This window comes from Catharus ustulatus, chromosome 3 (assembly GCF_009819885.2).
Source record: "Catharus ustulatus isolate bCatUst1 chromosome 3, bCatUst1.pri.v2, whole genome shotgun sequence".
NCBI lineage: Eukaryota > Metazoa > Chordata > Aves > Passeriformes > Turdidae > Catharus > Catharus ustulatus.
Window position 1 is genome coordinate 71,581,836 of NC_046223.1, and position 15,896 is coordinate 71,597,731.

A 15,896-nucleotide genomic window follows, 5' to 3' on the forward strand; every position below is an offset into this window, starting at 1 on the left:
ATATCTCCTTTTGCCTCATTTAAATTCTCTCCATCAGGAGCACTTCTCAAGACATTGTTAAGAGCACTGGTATTTCTAGAGAGCAACCCGAAGGTGCTGCTTAGTATGCAATTGTCAGGCATGGAGGAAAGATCTTTTTAATGATACCATTGGCTGATTATGGTGCAATCCATAGCCTTTTCTTCCCCTAGGAAAAGGCCCGGTGCAACGCCTGAATTGCAATGAAAGTGTTGAAGTGTTGTGCTGCTGAAGCAGAACTCATTCAGGTCATCTTTCAGAAAAGGAAATAAAGGCATTTTCAAAGCATATTACTGTTTGCTAAAAGTTAGAAGGGAAGGACAATTCTTTTTAGGGTTTTATTTTCCTTTTTTTTTTGTTATTGCCTTTCTTGTGGTTGTTGAGACCCTTCAGAAAAAAAATCAGGTAATAAAAATCTGCATTTCCCCAGCTTTGCTAGAGGGCTGTGCAAGCTGTGTTCAATTCCACCTTCCTATTTGACTATTTCAGTGTCTAAGAGTTGTGTTCAGAGGAGCACGGCACTTGCTGCAGGCACCATGGAGTCAGCATTGCTGTGCTGCTGCTGTAAGAAACCAGTCAGCCCTGGTTCCCTCATCCTGCCAAACCTGGAGCTCAGCAAGGGCCTGGAGAGCCTGCCCCGCTCCTCAAGGTGGTACCAGATGCAGGATAGCCACCGTGCTCAGACCTGCATGCACACTCCCCAGCTCCTCCTTAAGCCACTAACTCTGGCTTAAACACAGTAATGTGAATCTTGCAGTTTTGATCTGGCCCAGGTACTGAATATCTGCTCAGGGTGGTGGTCCATGACATGGCATGGGTTCAACCCCTTTCTATGAGCATCCTGGTTTTTCTCCACTACCCCTCCTCACAACTTCCCAGTGGTGTTAACATTAACAAGCACTTCAGATAAATGCCCTATCCACAGCCTCTAGGAGATTTCTAAAAAAATGTGCTTTTTTTTTTCTGCTCGCATTTGTCCCTCCTTCTGTCATGGTTTACAAGTTCTGATCATTGGAATCAGCCATATCTTGTTTAAATACCTTCACCTTAGTGTCTGGATCCTTTCTAGTCTCTCTTTCCATCTGACAGTAGTTTAAGGTTCCGTTCTCAAAAATTTGAAATCCAGAGGTCAAAGGCTTAGCAACTCTTCCTGACCCTCTCAATTCCTGTCCCAGGTGAAATCTGAGTTGTGCAAGCATTTTGTGATTGTTTTTATTCATGTTTTCAGGAATGTACATGCAGCTTTCTTCCTGTCATGATTGCAAGCAAATAGCAGGGTGGACAAACAGTGAAGCAGAAGGGAAGGCAGGTTGGCACCCTTGGACCAGAAATGGAATGAAACAAATAGATCCCCATGGAGGGGTGTAGTCTCAAAGGAATTTATTGCTCTGGCAAGTGCAGATGGGATCCAAGTCCCCCATCAGATTTAACTACTTGGATATGCCAGGGCTGCTGATTCTCATCCTGCAAGAGATGTTCTTTAAGGTGTGGTGGACATTTTTTGAAGATGGAACTCTGATTCCTTTCTTCAATTACTTACATTTTGAAGATGCCTATGGGTACTGTGGTAGTAAGCCATAGAAGATCTCGCAGCCAAAATGCTGTTTACTCAGAGTGACTGTTTTACGGTAGCCTGAGCCCTCTGTCCCTTGCACTGCATGCACACCCTTCAGGCCTTGTTCCTCAAGGCTTTGGAATCAGTTTTTCCTTCACCATTTGCCTTCTTTTGCAACCTCCTGCACTGACAGCCCCCTTCTCCTGCTGCAATGTGCTTGTCCTGTTGCTGCTGTCTTTCACTTTTAGCAAAACCAGGATAACATGGCTTTATGCAAGCATGGAGCTGTGTCCCACCATCCACAATTGGTGCTGGGGCAGCACAAACAGACTGCAAATGTTTGTTCCCCTCTAATGAAGAGGCTTGAGAGTCTAGCATACCATTTATTCTTTTGAGTAAATATCCGTTCCCACAGGCATCCAGCAGCGTCTGGCAGAGAAGATCAAAAGAACAGAAAGGAAAGGGTTTCCCCCCTTTGTGGGGGAGTGGGCAGCAGGACATCTCCTGCAGGATTAGATGGATGAATGCACGTTGTGCAAAGCAGCGCTCGGCCAGGGCTGCACACAGAGCTCGGCTGCTGGAGGAGCACATGCAGTGTTTAAAATGTCTGTCTGCAGCATGGGCATTGGCAAACAGAGCTTTTGCAGCTGATCAGGCTATCAAATAATTTAAAGTCAGGGTTTCTGCAGACCCCTTGTGGGATTTTTCCTACTTGGGCAATCTAGATATTAGATTGAAAGACGAGGTGAGGGGTCCAGGTTGTTTTCATCTTTTAGTGTACAACAGGAAAGCCATGTGAACTGGAAAAGGTAACAGGGTGGAAATGGGAGCTGGGGCATAGTGTTTCTGAGCAGAGGTGCACACTTGTGACCTGCTGCCACTCAGAGCAGATGAGGTGGTCACTGTTTGAGGGCTTATGTCCTCATGGTGACTTTTCACCGTTTCCTCTAAGGAAGCATCACTTTGAGTCTTCAGCTGGTGGTGAGGTTCCTGTTTCCTGCTATGGAGACAAACAATGGAAAACAAAGATCTTTGATGCTCAGTTTTTCTTGTGAGGGGAAAGTCTTCTCCCTCAACCATGTCCATGTGTAGTGTGTGCCTGCTCTATGCAGAGGGTTTGTAGAACCTATTCCTTGGGTCATTGTACAGGAGCCTTGGTCTTGCTGGGTAGCAAGCTAGCCAAGGTGTCTGGCTTTAATATCATTATAGAGTAGAGCTAGCTAAACCCTTCAAACCTGTATGAAAATCAATTCAGGCTTGGGTATCTGTATTATTGTATGACCAGAAGATGATTAAATGACCTGTTGTCTCTGGTGCCCGGTGCCCAGCATAAAATAGGAAAGATGCCAAGAGCTGGTCCCATGACAAAGAATGATGTTTATGGTGACAGAAGGCTACAGGTGAATACCTGGCACCTCCTGATCAAGTGCAGCCAGGGAGAAAGGATTTCAGTCCATGCTGCTGTTGTAAATCATCTGGGGGTTGTTTGTCCAAAGATTATGTTGTCCATTGGTAAAGTGTCATTAAAAGGAGCCTTCTCCCAGCCAAAACGCCTCTTCTCTGCCTGTCCTCTGGAGTAAGAGGCCTTGCTTAACTGGTCCAGTTACCTGGAGTGGAGAGGGTCTATGTATCTTTTGCTCTGTAATGAGTCCTCAGAGAGAAATTGCTTCCAGATGGAGAGAGTATATTGGAAATGTCTTGGCATCAGAGACCAAGCGAAGAGCTGTGGAATTAAAGCACTGGTTGCCCCCAGACCTGGGCTCTGAGACTGTGGGAAGGAGACACTTGGGGTGCCAGGATGTATCTTTCCTAGGAACCTCAGTGCTATTAGTCCCCCATGGGAGAGCATGGGCAAAGTGCTCATAGTGCTCCTGAGCACACAGCTGAGATTGTTGCCTCCTGCATGTGCTGGGTGGACTTTCTGGATGGGTGCATTTGTCTGAGGCCGTTACTGCATCTGGGGAGCTGTTGCTGTACTGAGCGTTGGCTGTGAGAAAGTTAAATAAGTTTTTCTAAAATATGATTTTGAAACATTTTCTCTCATTTAAGTGGTAAACATAGTATTAATATCCTGCTCCTGCTGTGTAATGAGTTCATGGAAATACATCACCAGAACTGGGAGAATAGACTGTCACTTGTGAGGCTGTGGAGAATTGGTGGTGAGAGCAGAGGAATGAAGCTTGCCTGCACTCACTGCAGGTCTTCTGTTTTGGGGATGTGTATATTGTATGAGTAACTTCAACTGGACAGTTGCCCTTTACTGTAAAAAAAGACCAAAGACCCTGTAAGCACCCAACTGCACAAATCAGCTTTGTGACTTTGATGCCTTAAGCAGATTCTTGAAGATGTGCCCGATCAGTCACACTGGGAATGAATAATCTCAAATGACACATTTGTTCCAGAGCCAATTTGAAGCTGGCTGTACAGACCACCACAGAGAGGTGTAAATGTGAGCAGGAAGGAAGGGAAGTAATTTGAAGGAGAAGTGCTGCCGGTTGGAACTGTACATCACTGATCAGTGGTGATTGACTTTCCTCCTGATTTCTTGCTCTGGCCAGACCCCCAGCAGTCCTGATCTCCCCAGTGGATGGCTCAGAGAGAGGCAGGGAGCATGGGAAGAGACACTCATAAGCTGCTGCGAGTGTAATTTGCTATTAGGCTATGTAGCATCCTGGCTGCCATCAATTACAGCCTTCACTCAGAATAAAAGGAAATGAAAGGGATTTTACATCCACGCCATCTCCTGCTGGTGAGGACAGGCTGTGGATGCATTTTGAGCAGAAAGAAAAAGAGGAAAATATCATGCTGAAAATCTGCATGTGAAAAAGGATAGGAGGAAAGTTGCAGTTAAACAAAACACATCCAAGAATCTGTTGTTACTTTGCTATCAAAATGTAAATTAGAACAACTTTTTTCTAGAGTTTTGTTTTCTGAGTATAGAGAATTGCACTTAGGTAGGGAGGGGAAAAACTGATGCACGAGCCAGCAGACTTTTTCTTGCTGTGTAGCTGATGTTAAAATGGTAACCTGTTATCACAGGGAACCAGAGCAGAAGAATGTTTTTCTCTTAAACTGTGAGAGCAGCCATGCAATTCAGGAGGCTGGGGTGATTCTGAGCTCTGTCCTTGTGCCTGAAAGCTGTAGGAAAGCCTACAAAGAGGAAAACCAGCTCTCCTTTCCATCCTCCCAAGCTTACACTGCAGACCTGCTCCCACAGAACTGGAGGCATCCTCTGTACCTGACCTGCATTTGCTGGTTTTGCCTTTCCTGGCTTCCACTTCCACATGCTGAGCTCATGCTGGAAGTAATACAGCTAAATTGCTTCCTCCAGCTACTCACTCTCAATTGACTCTTCTCCATGGGGAGCTTTAAATGATGCCCACAGGGCAGCACAGAGCCTGAAATCCCTGTTAACCCTGGTATTTCAAAAGCGATCAAGGCAAACAGAGCTCAGATCTCTCTGCTGTAGGAAATGATGCACACTTGTAACAAGTCATTTCCCTAAAAAGAAGAAATGAGCCTTCATACAGTATGTGGTGACCTTCATTAAGTTAAACACAATTTTTTCAGCTGTTTTATATGCTTGGTTATGCATGAGCATGGCCCCCTTTTTATTTTTTTTTCTCCAAGTGGTACCATGCTGCAGTGCTTTTTCAAGGGAGCTAAACTGAGAAACATTCTAAAATCCACATTTTTTTACTTTTCTGTGATAACCTAGTTAGTTCATGGAGGATAAGAGGATTTGTGGAAGATAAGATGAACCAGCCTTTGTGAGTGCTTGAAACTCACTGCCATACTTTACCTTCAGGCACTGTAGATCTTTACCCTCCAGGATTTACTCACAGCAGTAGACTCCAGCTGTGCTCCCGGGTGAATTAAAGCTCTGAATTTATAGATTCGTCCACTAATCCTTTCACTGGCACTTTGGATCAAGGCAACTGGAAGGTGGTAGTGCATTTCTTATCAGTAGCACACTGCTTATCACCGAGGCTAAATATATCCTGAGCTGTCTAATCATCACAAAACTTGCATTTGGTGCTAGCAGGATGCTTGTAATTTGCTCAGATATGCCGAAACAGAACTGTTCTGCCATTCATTTTACACTATCCATGGCATGCAATGGAGACTCTGGGCGGAGAAGACCTTGCTTTGGTGGGTTGAGACAGGTACCTTCCTCCCTCCAGGTTTCTGAGCAGTGCAGGGCACTAGGAGCAACAAAGAGCCTCTGGTTTGTATATGCAGCACATCTCCACCAGCCTTGTGTTTCTTTCCTGGTCATTTCATTATGTGTTCAAGCTGTTATTGTGGTAACTCATTTTCTCCTACTGAAACACTGGTTAGCAGCCACTTTTCAGATCAGTTTGCAAATACAGCACAGAGCATGCAGAGTGCCTGCTGAGCAGCCAGAGCAGCAGTTAGTGTCACAAGAGAAAAACAAACAAACCTGAAAGACTGGAAACATTACCATGGGAAAAAGATATCCTACTGATGCCATAAAGTAAGATCATGGGAAAACAAGCCTAGAAACATTTCTTCCCCTATCCATCCACTCCCTCCCCTCAAGAAAAAAAAAAAAAAAGGGTTTGAATAATTTGTCTGCTTTCATAGTTACATAAGTCTCCCAGAGATAAAAATCTGTGGTTTCTTAAGTGCAGCAGTGTGGTCCTGTGGTAATTGCACCCACGTGGAACCAACTGCTTGCAAAACTGCATTACAGGTAGAGATATGAGCTGGTATTTGCAAAATAAATAACCAATTTAAATGTGTAAAGGAGAACAAGTGAGCTCACCCGTGGTGTAGCTCTCAGCTGAAATGTCATAAGCTGCATCATTTACATTCAGCCTCCCCTTGAACCCAAGGGAGTGCTGTGTTCAACTGTTTCACTGACCCGCGGTGGACAGACTGACAGGCTCTTTGTTAGGGAGGCAAGTTAGGAAATACCAGAGCTAAGGTTGTCTGTGCAACCTTCCTTTCTGCTCCCCATGGGGAAATACCACAATATGGGCTTTAATTCCACAATCCCTCGGTCATTTTCCACTGGCCCCCTGCCTCCTACAGTGTGAAGGAGGCACAATGCCTCCTTAATGAGCAGACAAGCAGTGGCTTGGCTTATTATGATTCTCTCTGTGACCATGGGCCTCATTCAAGCCCTGCTCTGAAAATGTGGTGTTTTGTTTCCAGCTGTCTTACAGCTTGTTCCACCCAAGTCTCGGAGCCCTTAACATGCTCAACCCCTGCACTCTGCAGAGAGCGTTCAGTGATTAACACCCTTGTTTTACAGAAGGAGACCAGAATGGGCAAGTGTCCAGCACCTACAGATTCCTGCCATGCTATGCCCATCCATAGTGCTGGGGCACAGACCCTGAGCAGGGCTGATGTGGCTGTGAGCTCTGCACCTCAGCCCCTGGTATCTCCAGTCAGCCACCCCTGGAACAAGGGAAGGTAGATGTGGCCACCCTTGCCATGGCCCTGTGGTTTCCTGGCCGTGGCCCATGCAAAGCACAGCTCTGGTGGTGCTGGAGATGTTCTCACCAAGCTCTACCCTGTGCCCAGGGCTGAGGGGTCTGTGAATCCCACAGATGGGGCATGGGCATGCATGACCTCTGGGATGGGGCAGCTTAGGAGAGCAGTTGCCTTGGAACTTGCTCTTACGTTACCTCCCCAAATTTCTCTCCTACACCTGCACAGATACCTTTTTTGATACTGCCACAAATGGTTAAGGTAGACTGCCAGAGAGAATCTGGGGAGCTTTGTTGGATTTTTGTTTTTCGTTGTTGTTTTGTTTTGTTTCTTGGTTTGAGTTTTGGGATTTTTGGGGTTTTTCTTTATTTTTTTTTTTTTTTTAAGGAATTCTTGATTAAATGAAGTCTTCAGTTTTTCACTTCAAACCCATCTTGAGTGTGAGCAGATGGGCAGAAGCATCAGCTCAGGTGGAATTGGCACAGCCAAACCCTACTCTCACAGTGTAGGACTTTCCCCTGCTGGGCTCTGGAAAAGAAGCTGAGCTCTGCAGCTTGTGACCACTGCTGCACTATAATAATTGTTTTCTACCAGGTGTGAAATGGCGAGGAAATGCTCATTTTATGTTAAAGCGTCAACTCACCTCCCCCAGCTAATTTCCAAAGTCAGCCTGCAGTTGTGTTGGGCTGTGAGAAGTTGGATTGCTGAATATCTCACTACAAAATTAAATAATGGTCTAAAACTAGAACACGACACTTTTCTGTTAGATATATTATTCCCTTCAAACACCTTCATGTCTTCTTTTCTGCTATGCCATTTTCTTTTGAGAAGCTGCCCTTAAAATCCTGAAGACTCTTTTAATAGTTATCCTTTGTTTTGGTCCTTCTCTCTTAGCATCTGTAGAGATGCCTGCAAAAGCTTCAGCTGGCAGCTTGGCCAAGGGCAGCTGATCACCTGAGCTGCTCACAGTGTTCATTTTTTCTTTGGTCTTCTTGCACTTGTGTGATTCTTGTAGCATATGGCTCACCACCACCCTACTCAGCTATGGCGCAGGCAATCACTGTTAGTGGGTTTGAGTCTGCCATTTGGTTGTGTTTCTTTTTTTCGTAACTGTGATACCACCCAAGAATTGTGAAGGAACCAGTAACATGCTTTGGTTATAGGAGGAGCTTGGGATACACAGCTTTTCAACCATGAGTTGGAGGCAGGAGGAAAAGGGCTGTAGACAGTCAAGCATGAAACACCATGTACTGCCTGTGTTAATCCTCTGAGACTTTTTGATATTTTTTTAATACAAAATGTGTATTGACAAATGGTCAACCCTGGCCTGATGTTACTGTAACTGCAAAGTTGCTGGTTTTCACATAGTAACAATGCTTTTGTTGCAGATCGATGTCCTCAAGGCAGACGTGGAGAGTGCCGAGTGGAAAATTTTGGAAAACCTGATCCTGGAAGATGTTGTTGATCAGATAGGACAGCTGGTGTTTGAGGTGCACATCCACTGGCCTGGGTTTGAGGTCAGTGGCAATGACAGCACTGTGGTGCGGTACTGGTACAGTCTGCTCCGAGAACTGGAGCTGAAGGACTTCAGGCTTTTCCATACCTACAAAGACTTATCAAAACCACAGATGTTTCTGAAAAAGGAAGCCTTCAACGCCAGTAGCTGTTACACACTGAGCTGGGTAAATACAAGATGGAAATAGCAGAAAGGAATTTATGATGTGTGATTGTGAGCCATCTGGCCCGTAGCGTTATTGAAGAGGATTTTGGCGTCACTGGCTAAATTTGCTCAATATGCACGCAGTGACTGCTAACAAAATGAACTGGATTTTGTATTTATATGTTGTCAAAAGAGCTGGCACTAGGAGAAGATACACGGTGCAGATTTGTATAGCAATATATTTGCCAGTGGGTGCATTGTCCCAGAGGACAGAGGTTTCTGTAAAGTCTGTCTAGGAGAGCTAAGAGCACGACTTTTCCAAGGTGGCCCATGCTTGAACATGCCAGCAAGGAAGGGCATCCCTCTGGGGCTGCCCTGGGAAGCTCTGCTGGCTGAGCTGGAACAGCCCTTGAGTCTGCCCTTGGGCAGGAGGGTGCTTGTGATGAGGTGTCTTTTTAAGAAACTGTGAAGTGTTACTGCTCTGTAAAGTGATCATCTTTGATATGCACCTTTTTTACTCTGGCCTTGTTTCCTATGGAACAAGTTTTAGGCAAGAACAGTGTGTTCTTTAACTCACTGGCAAATTTCAGCCGAATTTGGCGGAGACAGAAATCACCACCAAATTAAATTTCTACCTATTTCTTTGAGCAGCTTCCAAGTGCCCTGAATTAGTTTTTTTTTTAAGCTAGTCTGGCTACAGAAAGTGACTTCAATGCTTCTGCCACAGGAGATGGTGGGACAGAGACACTCAGCTGTTGGATAAGCTGCTGCCAGCACTCCCCTTCCTCACCCACAAAAGCCTTCTGCCACAGAAGACAGGGCTTCCCTAGTTCATCTGCTCAAAGAACAGCATGATGGAAATTACTCATGCAATGGCTGCAGCAAGTGGTTTTTGATTTAGTGAGATATATCTAGGGAGAGATGAAAGTGCAACCTGGTCTTTTTTGTTTGTTTGGGGGTTTAGTTGAACATTTCCTGGTGCTTTTTCCAGTGCTGTGCCTCACCACCTTGCCTCTCCCTGCCATAAGGAGGCCAGACCCTGGATCTGCACTAATGCTGGCAGAGGTGGTGGCCCAGGCAGGTGCCCTGGACTGCAGCTGTGCTGGGGCTCTGCAGGCTGGAATGTGGATTGCCTGCAGTGCCCCTGGGAGCCTTTGGCATTCCCCAAAGAGCTAAGGAATAGGAGGAGCTGAAATATATATATATATATAGCAGGTTGGATATTTTCTTATCTTTAGATGAATTTTGACATTAGACTTTGCATTAAAATACAAGATGTCACCACTTTCATGTCTGTGGTATGTGGATTTTTAACTGCCTTTGGTTTCTGACTTTGACAAATCTACAGCTTCTTCAAGGGAGATGGGGGAGGTGCTCATCTCCTCTCTCCAGTGACAGGACACGAAAAAATTTAATGAAACTGTGTCAGGGGAAGTTCTGATGGCATATGAGGGTTCTTTACCCAGAAGGTGGTAAGTCACTGGAACAGGCTTCCCGGGGAAGTGGTCATGGCACCAAGCCTGACAGAGTCCAGGGAATCTCTGCATGATTCTCTTAGTAACCTGGTTTAATTTTAGATCCAGCAAGATGGTCTTCATGATCCTTATTCTATGATTCTATAAAAGTAGCTCCTGTCTCTGCTCCTGCACATCCCACCTGGACCAGGCTTTGCAGACACCCAGAGCAGGGCACTGTGGGTGCTCACCTTGTCCTCAGCTCTGTGTCAAAATGAAGATGACCTGCTGCAGATATGTTGAATTCCCCACATCCAAGATGTCGGGCAAAGCGCTTTCTTCAAGGCTGAGCTACCTATTGCCATCCCTGAACCAGGAAATGCACAATCCAAGAGATCCACAACCTCTGAAAAATGAGGAAGAAATGCCTTCTTTGTGACAGGCAGCCTTGCTACCACCCTCATACATTAAGTACTGAAGTTGTTTAATGATGCAGAGCCATGAGGAGATTCATCAGAATGCAAGAGGCTGCCAGGGTTTCCTAAACTAATATCTGATGTGTTGGAATGGCCACACTCACTGCACCACAAAATGGCTCAACTCCATTTTTCAAATAACGGGGTGGCAAAAGTCCAGCTGCAAGTCCTGATTTATTAATGAAGCATAAAAATATGGGTTCTGTACACATTTTCCTCCTAACTAGTCTTAGAGTAAGTGGCCTAGTAGTGTATTATCATTTGTTTAAGAAACCAATAGATAGAGGTTAAAAAAATAAATTACATGACCTCTCTCAGATGTTAAAATTCAAAACAGATGCACATCTCCCATCATTTATTTCCCTGAAGTGAAAATGGTGATATGCAAATTACAGAAGTGGAGTAAAGGTCCATCCTGGTTCTTTGGTTAGTAAGGGAGTTTAATAAACCCTCAGCTAATCTCTTGCTTGGGATTGCCAGGTAGTGTCAGGAACACTTCAGGCTACAGCAAATACATCTTTGGCAGAAAAAGATTCCAATAACTATGGTAATTTTAAAGAAAACCTTATCTCTAATACAGGGTAGATAAAAGCCATTTATTCTGGAGGCAGTTGTGTGATATTATAGGGATAAAAAATGAACAGTGCTTATTTAATGCACTCTCTGTGCTTTTCTACTTCACATCTCTTAGAGTTACAGCCATCCTTTCTGAGGTCTTGCTTTTATGCCCTTACCCCTTCTCTTTTATTGATCTCTTTTACCTAAAGGACATACCTTTAAATGAATTCAGTTCCTGTCTCCTAATGACTGAGCTGCCAGGTACGTGCCCAGGGACACAAGACAGTGCTGACTGCTGCAGTGGACAGGCTGGTGCTGAGGGATGTTGTGTGGGGTCTGTGTCTACCCAGTGCCATACCCAAGCATGATTTCCCTTGACCTGCTCAGAGATTGTCTCTATGCAGTAACCACATGCCAGTGTGGCACTCCACAACTCTTCCCAGATCATACTTGCACCGAAGTCACCACAGCTTCCCCCCTCTTCAAGGGCTGGGTACACAGAGCACCATTAAAACCAGTGTGGACAGGGCATTCTGCCCTTGTAGCCACAGCCTGGAGACTGGCAACTATATGGCCGTGGAGGAAGTCAGGCAGCCCCAGATCTGCTCAGCATCACCCTTACAGGTATTGCCCAGATCTGCTGTCCCCAGGTGCACTGGGTATCTCTCCACACTCCCTGCAGGCATGTGCATCAGCTCTCCAGAGGAGCCAGTCCGTTGTTTCCAGCCCAGGAGGCTCCTTCCTGCCCAATCCTCAGGCCATTCACCTGGGCCACAGCCAGTGCCAGCCTCACCTAACAAAGACATTGCTCCTGATGTGGAGCCATTATTGCATCAGTTGGACAACTACACCAGGACATGTTTCAGGTTGGTCTAAAGCAGATCCTTGCAGAGATGACCCAGGGGTAGGGACAATTCTACTTACACAAATCCTTTTGTGGGGGTGAGGGCATTTCTCTTTCAGACAGGCTCACTATGATTTACAAATCATACAAATTTGTGAATCAGAACTTACAGGTGCTGTGCATAACCTGGTGAAGATGAAGAGAAGCAACAGATGTGAATCCCCTCAAACTACCCCAGCTGATATCGCAACATAAGATTTCCATGGTGAGCCCGTGGCAGCACAGAGGGAATTTGTTAGAACACTAATACACTCCTACAGGAAAACTGGGACCTTTCTGAATGTCACATTGGCTTCTTTGGAGGTTCCAAAATTTGCTTAAATGAAGGTCTGACCTCCTGCTGCACTCCAAAACCTGTCATTTATTGCATGTGCTTCTGGCTCTAGTCTTTGATCCCATTGTGACTTGTGAAGGGCTGTTTTTTGAGCACCTCTCAATTGTGAAAGAACAAAGAAAGCGTAAAGGGAACATATGTTTGGCCTTTCTTGGCAGATGCCAAGAAGACATATCACCCAGTAGCACACCTGAAAAAATGGAACTCATTCTCTCTGGTGAATAATTCAACAGCTGAGACCATCTGGTTCATTACAAAACTTTGATTTCATGAGCCTCATTAGCCACTCCCTTGTCCTTGAAAGGATACTCAGGGTTATTCAGTAGGAAATCACTCTTGATTTTTTTTCCTCTTGTTAACAAATGTGACATTTAATTGCAGTAAGTAGAGACCTGGTTTAGCGGCAGTGGAAGTTCAGAGCTGACCTACATTCAGAGACATTTATACCTGCCCTCCTCCACTAGCTTTCAGGGGCAGCATCTGCAGAGCAAGCTGGGCTCTTGAAAGGAACCACCTGTAGTAATGAATGGATCTCTGCCCTTAAATAGAAGTCCCTATTCATGGTGCAGTTTGACCTCATGTAAGGAGTTACATCTGGTGCAGAAGGAGACCTTTGCAGAGACAGCCCGTGTTACATCCCTTGTCCCAACAGGCAGCACCTTGCACAGGGCAAACACTCTGCACTGCCTAGAAGTGATGACTCAAATGTGAATACCAGAGCAGTTCCTGTTCTTTTTGGTGGATAACCAACACAGATCTTCAAGCAGTTTTCTGAAGGAAAGTGCAGTGGTATGCACAGTACAAAATTTCTGCAAGTAATGACAGTGCTTCAGTGTCTCAGCTGGAATTTTCCCCCCTCTATATTTGAAATTCGATTTCTGAATCAATCATAAACAATGTGAATCCCACCCTTGCAGCCACCTGCAGATATCTAGAGTGGAGCCACCACCCAGGGTGCCGCTGCCCATGCTGGGAGGCGGGGACAGTCTCCTGACTGGTGTCAGAGCTCTGTGCCCTTGGAGGACCTGAGTTTCTCCACTGGTGTCTCTCCACTGATGCCAGCCAGGAGCAGCCAAGACACAGGGACTAGGATTTCACCAGACTACCCCATTCTGACTTCTCAAACTGACTTACCAGGCAGGAGAGGTCCTGAAATGACTTCCAGATTCTTCTTTATGAAAGAAAAATTGCTCCAAGAAACAGGGGAATCCAGGATCCAAAGAAATATCCCATAATGTTAATGTTATTCCACTCATTTAATATTGGAGGAATAATGACAAAAAGCAAACAAAACCCACTTGTCCTGTTGCCCCAAGGTACTCCCAAAGCATCAGCACCAGGGCAGAGAAAGGAGTTTGCTGCAGGGAAGCTCTTCTGACAAAACTCAGCAAGGTTTTGGAAACTCCAGGCAATGGACCTTCCTTCTTTTTCCTGTACATGTCTGGCCTGACAAATGATTTCAGAGTCTGAGTTTATCTCCAAGGAATATTGGAAGGGATTATTGTTTGAGAGAGTACACAAGGAGGAACTGAAAGAGCAGGACTGTATGGGGATGCCAAAGCAAAATATGAATAACAGCCCTGGGCAAAGGCCTGAGGGCGCTTGGGGAAATCAGCCTGGAGCAAGCTAAGGTGGGAGATGAAATTGTTACAACTCTTCTAGGACAGGGCATTTTTCTTTTTTTTTTCCCTCTTAATATTGTTCTGCAAGAATTTAAACTCCACCAAAAAAGGCAAGACTTATTCCACAATTAAAGAGTTTAGCTGGGGAATAGGACCAAGACACCAACTGTGGGGCAATTATGCTGGGAGAATGGGAAAGATTTGTAGCTCCCAGAACTATGTCTGGGTAACCGTCAGTGATCTCCATAAAGTTCCTATTACTGAAATGACTCCCCAGAGGACTTGTGTTGCTGTCTTCCTCTCCTAAACCAGACAAGTAGACTCAGTTAGCCTTGACATCTTCCAGAACAACCAAAAAAACCCCAAGGCCTAATGAGAACCTCTTACTTTATTGACCAACACAGCAATGTTCTATTTGAGCAGTCCCCAGTGGCGTGAAGCACGGCAGGGCAAAAGGAGGCTCAGAAAGGCTCAGTACATTTAACACGTTTAAAATACTCTGTCATACAAGATAACAAATGGGCCTGAGGACAAACTTCCAGTATGCCTGGTGAATTTACAGGTCTGTGGCCCCCTGAAAGTTATTGTAACTTGTTTCTGAAAGCTTTAAATTCTGCAAGCAGCTTTTGTAAACATAACCCTGCCACAAGCAGTTTTCTATGAGTGCTGCAAGACAGCCGTGGTGTCTGTTTTGCTTATCAGCAAGCCTAACAGAAAAGACATATTTTACTGCAAAATATGAGACTTGAAATTTTGAGTGTATGCTAGTGAAGTCAACCTACAGTAACAAGTCCCTTAAGTAGCCTCCAGAGGAACAACCACCCTGGCAACTGATTTTTTCTGGTGTATAGGTTATACTGTTTATAAAATCTTCCAAGCAGAACTCCCCTCCCTCCTCCGCTCTCCGCGTGTTCCCCCTGCTGCAGGCGGCTTGTCATATGGAGTCTTCCTAGCAAAAGGGAGTAGGATTTTGTAACAACCAGCTGGTAGAAAGAAGGGAAGAAAGTACATTGTGTTACTGGGCTGCCAGAGCTGCAAGGCTCCCTGTTTAAATCAGCTGTTAAAGACCACAGCGTTAAACAGCACACTGAACACCTGCCTGCTGCTAAAAACCGGATTTTTACAAGACAATTCTGGACTTTTCTAGATGTACAGTAATTTTGATGTTTGTTCTTCATAATGAGGGCAAAGACTGAGCATCCCCGTCTTACTGGGGACAATTATAAACTCTGTGCAAGACAGATGCCAAGACCATCTGCTTCAAGACAGCCAGCCTTCTTACCAGCAAGACGCATGAGGATACGAGGGCTATTTCCCCCTCTTGCATATGAAAAAAGTCCGAGAAAAAGCTGGCAAAAGGTCAAAGGCACTATCAGTTTTCCCAAACAGAACTCCAAGAATGATGGAGATAGTTGACTGACCTGTAAAACTTCTGCTATAAAAGCAATCAGTATTAATAAAAGCAGCAACATATTGGTTGTAATTTCTGGAAGTTACAAGTGCATGATCAAGGGGAACAAAATAATGATGCTGGGATGGCAGCCCTGCAGTCCAGCTTGCCTGTGTTCCTTCCTGGCAGTGCAACACACTTGCCTCCAGCCCCACCCCCCGAGATGTCCTTTCAGTTTGAATCGCTATGCTGCATTCTCCATTAATGTCCGAGGAAAATGAACTGGCGATCTCGAAATGCACTCTTCCCTTTTCTCTGCTCTCAGGCCAAATTCAGCGTAGAGGTCTCAGCCTAGACTTGCTCTGACCAACATCTATCTGTAATAGATCAATTTCTGGTCAAACATGACATTGGGAAGAGAAGGACGTGATTTGAGTTGGTTAGCCCAGAAAGAAATCTCCTCCA

At 45.2% G+C, this 15,896-nt stretch overlaps 1 protein-coding gene across 1 annotated transcript in view; it reads left to right on the forward strand.

The window, feature by feature from the left end:
• The window catches only part of METTL24 (methyltransferase like 24), a 37,173-nt gene extending 27,063 nt beyond the window's left edge, over positions 1–10,110 (forward strand). Inside the window, exon 5 of the mRNA XM_033055422.2 lies at positions 8,422–10,110. Within this exon, the coding sequence (XP_032911313.1) occupies positions 8,422–8,736 (315 nt within the window). The 3' untranslated portion in view covers positions 8,737–10,110. The remainder of the gene's footprint in view (positions 1–8,421) is intronic.
• The last annotated feature ends 5,786 nt before the right edge of the window (positions 10,111–15,896 follow it).